The sequence below is a fragment of the Camelina sativa genome, chromosome 8 (assembly GCF_000633955.1).
Source record: "Camelina sativa cultivar DH55 chromosome 8, Cs, whole genome shotgun sequence".
Lineage (NCBI taxonomy): Eukaryota > Viridiplantae > Streptophyta > Magnoliopsida > Brassicales > Brassicaceae > Camelina > Camelina sativa.
This window is the reverse complement of record NC_025692.1, coordinates 3,818,222-3,827,793: the sequence shown is the minus strand read 5'-3', so window position 1 is coordinate 3,827,793 and position 9,572 is coordinate 3,818,222. Positions and strand designations below refer to the sequence as shown.

The following is a 9,572-nucleotide window of genomic DNA, read 5'->3' as shown; positions in this document are numbered from 1 at the left end:
GATCTTGATGCCTACACAAAATTATCACCCAAGCTTAAAATGGCAACTATCGAAGATGATTTTTCAAGAAAAGCAAGCTTGTCATCTCCACAATCTCGACAAGGTGCGACCGAGATGGATGTTGCTGGACAAGTTAAGACAGGTTTGCCAACTATATACTCAGCTGAGGAAGTTACACCTTAGTTAATTTTCTCATATTTGGAAAAGTGGTTTCAATTGGGAGTGCCATATTTATCCTAGTTAGAAACAGTCAATAGTAGTTTTCGGTCTTCTGATTAATCCTCTAAACAGCAACAATTTAACTAAAAAATAATAGTGACTCCTCATAAATTGGTGCATCTATTTCAGTGTTGGCTAACATGATACAAAGTAATAGTGTTTGCATTGTTCTTGTGCAACCACCTTTTTCCTGATTCTCAATAATCTTTTATCTCAGCAAGAGTTCCTGTTCGGTTGTATGTTTGGAGTATAAATCAAGATTTCGAGAATCTTGAAGATGTACCTGAGATCGATACATGGGATGACATCTCCTACCTAAATCGCCCTGTTGAATTCCTCAGAGAAGAAGGTAAGATAATCACCTTAAAGATCCACATTCGTCATATTATCTTCATCGTAAAGAGATTGGCTTCTCTGGTATATAGCTGTTATTATGCTATCGACCAAAGTTTCAGTCAATAGCTTCCATGCAGAGTGTATCCAACTGAAACTTGAAGTCTCTCCTTTGTGCGATACTTACTGGTTTGTTCCACCGTTTAACAGGGAAATGCTTTACCTTACGCAATGTCATTGAAAGTCTCCTCCCAGAGTTTATTGGAGACAAAGCTCAAACGAGTGGAGAAGAAAGAAGCAACGATGACGATACAGAAGAAGCAGATGGGTTGCTGCGGGAGATGGGTGAAATCAAACTGGCAAGGATCCAAGGGATAGAAATGAAACTAGAGATACCGTTTTCGTGGGTGGTAAATAACTTGATGAACCCAGAATTCTATCTCCATATCTCTGTTCTTGTGAAAGCTCCTCAAAGGTGAAAGTAAGGAGGTTCTCGGTGAATTGATCAAAAACTTGTTTTCTGGTTCGGTCTTGCAAAGCCAAAAGAATCAATGATTTGTTTATATACAGCTACTTTCTGATGGAAGTAGAACTCAGAATACAGAAAGAAAGAAAAAAAAAAAAGTAGAAAGATTAGAAATATTTGATTGACTTCGTTGGTTCTGCTTTTACAAAGTTTGCAAAGATGCTAAAAACATGCAAGAGCCATTTTCTAACCTTGAGTGAAAATTCACATATACCAGCTGTGCTCCAATTAATGAAATATAGTTCCAAATGTGCATGTGAGATGTTGCCTCGTTAAAAACCTTACCAGGAAAATCCAATGGAAAAAATCATGGTTAAGAAAAAAAGAGTGCAGCGCGCTTTTACTCCCCCTCATAAGTACATCACTTGAAATCTTCGAGATGACCGATCCAATATGATGAAGTAGCTTCTTAAAAGTAGTGGTTGGAAATGCCTTGGTTAATGGTTCGCCAAATCTTCACTTGAACGAATATGTAGTAAACGTGTATCGCCATTCTTCTATTGGTCATGGGTCTCGCAAGTGATTCATCTTTCTTATTATCTTTGTTTCTCACAATCTCATCATTGTATTTCAAAGACTTTGAAGATGATAGCCTTTCACCATTGGAATCATAATATTCCTTTTCAGGTGTTTATCTTTCGCGTGTTCTTTTGTTGTCTCGTTAAAAACCTTTCAAGGAAAAACTCATTGGGATAAAAACCATGATAAGGGAAAAAGAGTATAACCACGCTTATGATCATATTTCTCCCCCTAAAAGCATCATCTTCAGGTTATGCATTATGATCATATATATCATCTTTTCTAACTGTTATAAACATAGCTTTAGTGTATAAAACACATATGATCATTATATATTCTCTCGGGTCATTGAACTTCAAGTCATTTGAACCCCTTCACTATAGAATATCTATTTGAACTTTAAGCCCAAATATTCTTTTGCATACAATCTTCCAAACAATCATCTTATACATAGGAGTTATTCATACTCTCCTTGTAAAACTTTCTCTTTCAACTCTTCTTCTTAGTATGGTACTACAAGACCATTTTTCTATGTAAGATGATGTAAGCATCTTGAGATTACATCTCTTTCATCAGATGCCAAATCTGTAACCTCAAGAAATTTCATGAAATATCTAATCTTATACAATCTGATTTCTCCATCTTTCAGGAGTAATATTTCATCACTGATTATTTCTCCATATATTCCTTGGTATGTAAATATACCGGAGATCAGATAACAAGAACCACTTGTAAGTGGTAAAGAGATAAGAGACACATATAATTTTTTCTTTTAACGAGGTTCAGCAAAGGCATACGTCCTCAAACTTTCTTGAAAATGCTTCTTGAACACAATTACAATTAGTGTTCAATCTCGGATTTACACAACTCTAAGATCTTCTCTTAGATTGTTCCCGATCTATTTTCAACCCACTATAAGATCTTTAAGATCAACACATAGGATTCTCTCATAGAGATAAACTCTCACCCTTTTCTTTCCAAAGGTGTCAAAAGGCATCAAGACTTTTTCTTGCTTTTACAATATTCTCGAGAACTATAAAGTATTGCTTCTAGCAATATAATCACTTTAAGGGATACTTTTGACAGTTTGAAAACCTTCTGGATAGACTGAATCAAGTCTTGCTCTACCATATGAGAGTGCATTTCTCATAATAAATATTAAGTATTTATGAGAATCATTGTACTACTACATGTACTTTATTTCTCATAAAGATCCCTTTTTGTCTCACTCATTTTACACTTTCAAGTGTAAAGATTACAAGTCCAAATATTATCTCTTTAAGAGACTGAACTATCTCAAATAGTTACTTCTTTCAATGATTAACCAATTATTATTTGTGTACACTTTTCAATAAAACCTTTTCTGTTAACCGCGGTTTATGATCCTCGATTTTTATCCATAACATCATCAACTGCAATACTGTATGCAAAAATATTTACGACGTCGATTTGCTTATTGGTTTCTTTTTTCATTCTAGACATGACTCAACTTGTTGAGATTTCCTTTCATTATCATTCTCAGGTACCTAAATCTCTTTCTTACTCATGTCTTTGTCTCTAGATCTCCTCTAGAGATCTACATAACTCTTTGCTTCCTCGGTGCCATATTAATTTATGCTCCTTTTATTTTCCGAGGATGCTTATATTTGGAACCATAAGTCTACAACACTTCATGCAATCTTTAGACTTAATAGCAGTTGATATTATCCTTTTAGGACATTAATTGGAGCACAGCTGGTATATGTGAATTTTCACTCAAGGTCAGAAAATAGCTCTTGCATGTTTTTAGCATCTTTGCAAACTTTGCCAATAAATTATCTTTTCAACTTCTAGCGCATATTTCTTAGTACGAGGATCAAGATAATTTCTTCCAATATATTTATTTATCAGCTGTTTATTTTCTCCCCCTCATGTTGGAAAGACTGACTCACCGAAACAACAGTCTCTGCATCTCGAGCCTTAAACTCTCGAGATATTCAATCTTTAAAAGAGATTCATATCCAACATATTTCCAACATTCTTTCAAATTCCATCTTATATAATTGTGATGGAGCAACCATCATGTATAACACATTTAGATGGAAGATATCTGGTTTCTGACCCAAACCAATTGTAATGAGGGAGTACTCATGATTATTCGTTGGCATGATGCAAATTACTTGACATATAGAGTTATTTATGTCAATTACTTGGCATGGTTTCACCACCATTGTCAATTAACCAAATACTCTCACAAACTCTATGTTGCAAGTTAATAACAATCATATATAGTGGATGATCAGTCCACAATATCGTTTTGTATACGTACCAGAAATTTGATATTATCCAAATTCATGGGATCGGTGAAAACCATATAATCAGCTTGCTTTGTAAAGCAGCACACATAATAAATCACTAAGAAAACTCTTCAGGTTCTTTAGTGAATGTTTTCAGAAATTTCTGATTATTCTTTTGCATCAATACTAAACCGGAATGGCTTAACCGGTCATGCCATACAGTGAGATTTTCACAAAGCATTTTATCTTCTAGATAATGCATGTAATCTCTAAAATACTTTTCTTGCCTTGGGTAATAATACTTATGATTTTAAAGTATTTTCTTCGCATATTATCTCAACATGGTTACTTTTCAAATCCTCAAGATTTGCTTTTTCATATGAGTGATTAAACTCATTTTGGGTGTGAACATAATCTTATATTTGTTTCATCACCTCTGTATGTGGGATTCATGAATTTTCCCCCTCGAGGTGATGACACTTCATGTCTATCAATCTCGATTTGAATTCCACTTTGTAATCAATAACATTCTCAAATTGGGTAATATATTATATCTTAGACCCCTTTAACTTTGAGACTAATTGAGAGATTATAACACATAATTATCAAATTATGTTCTCATAGGCAATAGTATATATACTCTTCAAGAGCTTTCAATACTTTTTCTACTACTTCTTATTATTGTAGTAGAATAGTGGAAATTGTCTCACACTAACTTTTTTCATCATCATCATCATATATAGATGAGATCAGTATCTCATGTACTTATTATTCACTTCTAGTGGAGAAACTAGTCGACATTGACCGCGACTTTATATATCTTATCCACATTCATGACTATTTTATAGCAACTTTCTCGACTACAGTCATTAGTGCTGCTTTCTTTTTCTTTTATAACATAATTCACAAAAATAGAGCAAACCAATATGATGTGATTCATGATCAACATCTCATTATTTTACTCATTCACAAATAACTAGATTATAATATTTTTAAAAATATTTTTCATTATATTGTGTCTACATGACTACAATATTTTATGACAAGTAAAATATATTTTCTCTTCTATATTTCCAAAAATGATACTATCTTCTATTATAATCTTGGTTATAATTGGAATTAAGATGTTTGCATATATTCTCTTATAGAGTTTTAGTCATTTACTTTCTTTAGATTATTCTAAAGAATAAGTGAATTTTTATGGTCATATACTTAGGATTTAAACCTTCTCATAGAAGTGATGCCAAAATATAATCAGTCATCATTATTTAGTAATTTGTTACAGATTTCCAATTTATTTACTAAAGAAAGTTGGAGACATAGATTTAAAATATTTCATGATATTATATCTAATTTTGATTAGATTTAAATTTGTGATTAAACAAATATAATTCACAAATATTATAAACAATTATATCAATGAGTGTTATATATATATATATATATTATTTTTCTTTTTTAAAAAAAATAATGAGTGTAAACCGTACACTAACAATACATATACACGTTCCTAGTGTATAATATGCATATATGTATCATCAAGTCAAACGATACTAAAAATCAATTGGTCACATAATAAAGTATATTTTGGTGTTTTAATGAAGTTTTAGTTTTAACTGTCAAACTTATAAAATTTGACTGACCAAGAAAATTAAACTTAAATGCTTCATCTTATGACAAATATCATAAAACATAAATACTTATCTCTATGATAATGGGTGATCGGACATCAGAAACGTCGTTGAAGTTGAGACGCATCAGACCATACATCGGTTAGAGATTTGGTGAGTAATTATTTCCTCAGTTCTCCATATTAAATCACGTTGCAGTAGTAAACTCTGAACAAATAAACCAAACAACCAAACAATTATATAAATTTAGTTTAGTCTTTATGATCCGCAATTTTTAAATTTACAAAGCAGGAGAAGACACTAATAAGTAAACACTCTAATAGGTTAGAGTAATTAAACAATAGAACATGAATGTTTGTTTACTAACCAACGATTTAAACAACCAAATAACAAAAAGTAATAAAACAATAAGATTCCAGCAATAAAAATAACCAACATACATGACAACGATCTCATGATTATAATTATTTTTCATTTAGTTACGTACTAATATATCATATATTATAAAACATGAACTAATATATTATATATCTCACAGAACAAAGAGAAGTTAGACATGTATTATAGTATAATATTTAATATAACAAAGCAATGAAATTCTCATCAAGAACAATCGGTTACTGTTGGTGTCAGAATACGAACCAATAATTTACTAACCGGCTTAAACCAATATACAGATCTCATGGAACAATAATTAATTAAGTATTAAACGATAAAGTATGAGGTTACTTATCTCTATAATAAGCGATAATGGTGAGACGACACTACGACGGCACAGATTTGGTGTGTTTGCTGGTTAGGGGACGTGGGAGAAAAAGAAATTCCGGAACGTACGACAACGATGGGAGAGACGAGAGACGTTCGAAGTTGGAGAGTAGATAAGTCGGAAGCTGTGACAGCTGCTGTTCAACGTCGGCAGTTAGGGCTTTTTTTTTCTTAAAACGGCCTGGAGATTGGTGCCGATAACTTGTTATAACAACATGTTTAGAGAATTATATTATTGTATTATTTATTTATTTCATAGAATATAACATATATATAAAGATATATATTAGGGTTTACAAATACACTAATGGACCGATAATGGACATTCATACAATACTTTAGATATATTCATAACAATTTGCAATAAATGATTACACCATGTCCTTTATAAATGTTTATGAATTAAAGTTACATCCACATTTCATTATTTTGAGGATAAACGACTAACATGTTTTGTAAATGTTTACAAATTTGAGATTACAAACGTAGCTTCATTTATATATATATATATAAAAAAAACTTCACTAAAACAAATTCAAGTATGCATTTTTCATATCAAAAGAATTACATACGTGGCCGGAAAAATGAAATGTATGGTCGTGAAGTAAAGGAAAAATGTCACTATGGTTATCACGTGTCACTTCACACTATCCAGTAGACCAGTACCTAATTTCCAGCACCGCCAAGCCTAACCTTCTTTAGCAAAGCCAAAAACTCCTCAAACGACTACGCTTTTCTCAGAAATGATTGTCATATTAGATGTAAATGAGTCCTTCGCTGCTCAGTTCTCACTGATCATGAACGTCACATTTAGATAAATGAGTCCTTCTCAGTTCTCACTGATGATCGTCACATTTTAGATAAATGTGGTTTCCACTACAGGCTTTGGATTTTGTTGCATTAGAAATTAAAATTATTGTATTTATACTTCTTAATTTATCAGAGACGGGAAACAAAAAAAACAGAAAATGCTTTTAAGTAGACAACAGCCACACACCAATCACTTTCTGATCTTTCAAACCCTAAAGGCAGAACGAGAAGCAAAAATATGTGGCCCAGAAATTTTTGTATAAAACCAATGAAAAAAATAAGGAAAAAATAATGAGTGGCTTAAATCCTTCTTCCCTTTCCTTCCACATGTCCATCTTCTGTAGAACAGACGGCTTAAAATAAGAATCAGTGACATGGACAAAAGTGCACTCAAATTCATATTCTAGATTAAAGTGTAATTAACTTTCACTTCCACCCAAATATGATTTTGCAATTTATAATTGTTTATAATTTTTTTTTAAATTGTTTATAATTTTGTTCTTATCTTATGTGCTTAACCATGATTAAATAGATTATCTACACGTTTATGAAATATTGATGACGACCTAGATGATGGATAAACATTTTGTTAATTATAAATAGTTGAAGCTAATTATATAATATCATAGATACGTATCTGTATACATTATAATTTATGATGTGTGTGTTTGTATATATATCTAGGCTTACGTAATAGATTGAACCCCACTAGGCAATTTTTTGTTTTTTAGATGCAGAAGTTATTTAACTTAATACTTTCGTTTTTTTTATTTTTTCGAAAAATATAGTACAAAGACAAAAATAAAATATCTCGTTTTATTTTCACTTAGATTTTGGACTTTCACTTATACGAGTGACATCTCATTTTTTTACTGTGGATTATATTGGGATTCAAAATCGTTTCAACTCTTTGAAAAAATATGTACAGTTTTCTTTTAAACTTAAGAGGCTTGTTAACACAAACATCAACAACAACTATGTATATTACTCCAAATTTGGGATAGCTCATTTTTAGTCCGTATTTTATAAAATAAACAACTTTAGTTTTTTGTTAAAAATATGTTTCGACAAAAAATAATAAAAAATTATCTAAATTTTGATGTTATGATAGTTCTGATTTTAAAAACCATTTACTAAAAAAAAAATGTTCATGAAGAGAAGAATATTAGAGCCCCACAAAATAAAAAATGGATTGACTATGTTTGCTATTGAACAGAAAATATAGATTTGGTCTGGTTAAAAATCAAGCGTTACGAGTTTCTGATTCGAATTTAGATTTAGATTTGAGTAATTGAACGTTAATTAGGATATCTAGTACCGATTAATTATCATATATAAAATTTTAAATTATATGTGCAAAACTTACCTATAGTAATAAAAGACTACATCAAATCACTAAAAACACTTATTTTATAAATAGTTATGAAAATAAATTTATCAGTTTCAAATTTGTTAAGGTTTTACATATTTTTTAATTATTTATAATTTAGGTTATATATTATGTTTGTTTATGAGAATTTGAATGTTTTTTCTATCTAATTTCTTTTTTTTTTTTGCATTTTTGCTACAGTCAAAATTTAAGGAAATAGTAGTGAGTTTTTTTTTAAAAAATCATTTGCAACTTTATGATATTTATTAGATTTTAAGAATATTATTGATTTAGAAGATAGATTTAGAGCGATTTTAGGAAACTTATATATATTATTGATTTTATGAGAATAAACTTAATTGATTTAGTCAATTTACCACATTTTGATTATTGAGTTTTGTGTAATTTTGTAGAAATTAACATTACAAATAAAAATTTAAATAAACATAATTATAGAAATTTTGTATAACACAAATGTATTTCACAAATGTTAATATAGATTTTGGATGGACCAGAATATAGAAATAGATCAAAATAGAAAGTATCCTAATTCAATAATCCTATAGAATAATTTGGTCCATAAAAAAACATGTAGTTATAAAACGGCTAAAGAGAGATAATAGCGAGTAAGAAACAAAAAAAAAAAAAATCATACTTTCGCAAGTAGGCTTCTTATTTTTTGCCTTTTAAGTATCTTCTGGTGGCTCACATTTCTCTGTCCAGCAAAATCTTCTTTTTTTCTTTTTTTTTTTTTTAAAACAAAAACAATATTTATATTTCTAAGATACTATGTCTTAACATAATTTAGATAAATAGACACAAAAGAATGATGTAACAAAAAAAGGAAAGAAAAAAGTATGAGAGAATTCAAACTTTCTGCAGCAAATTTAGCTGTATTTAAAACAAGTAGATTCATTTAAAAGAATTAATATGAGAGACAAAACGATAATAAATCTACAAGTTTTGATATTTTAAAAAAGAAAGAAAAAAAGAAAAGAAGCTGGACACGTGGAAATGGTGGTCATTGAACGTGAGCCACAAGATTTCATCTGTTTCTCGAGCGTTCCATGGAAATACCAATAAAAAAAATCAAAATGTTTTTTTTTTTTTTTTTTTTTTAAAAA

General features: G+C 30.3%; 1 protein-coding gene across 1 annotated transcript; it reads left to right on the top strand.

The window, feature by feature from the left end:
- Positions 7-1,167, top strand: LOC104706020 (autophagy protein 5-like). Its single transcript, XM_010422140.1, has 3 exons — positions 7-142; positions 437-568; positions 763-1,167. The coding sequence occupies exons 1-3, from the start codon at positions 40-42 to the stop codon at positions 1,029-1,031; spliced, it is 504 nt and encodes a 167-aa protein (XP_010420442.1). The 5' UTR covers positions 7-39; the 3' UTR covers positions 1,032-1,167.

Coding starts and splice junctions, on each gene's coding strand:
- LOC104706020 (XM_010422140.1), top strand. CDS start 40: ATGGCAACTATCGAAGATGATTTTTCAAGAAAAGCAAGCTTGTCATCT. Junction 143..436: donor TGCTGGACAAGTTAAGACAG/GTTTGCCAACTA, acceptor CTTTTATCTCAG/CAAGAGTTCCTGTTCGGTTG. Junction 569..762: donor TGAATTCCTCAGAGAAGAAG/GTAAGATAATCA, acceptor ACCGTTTAACAG/GGAAATGCTTTACCTTACGC.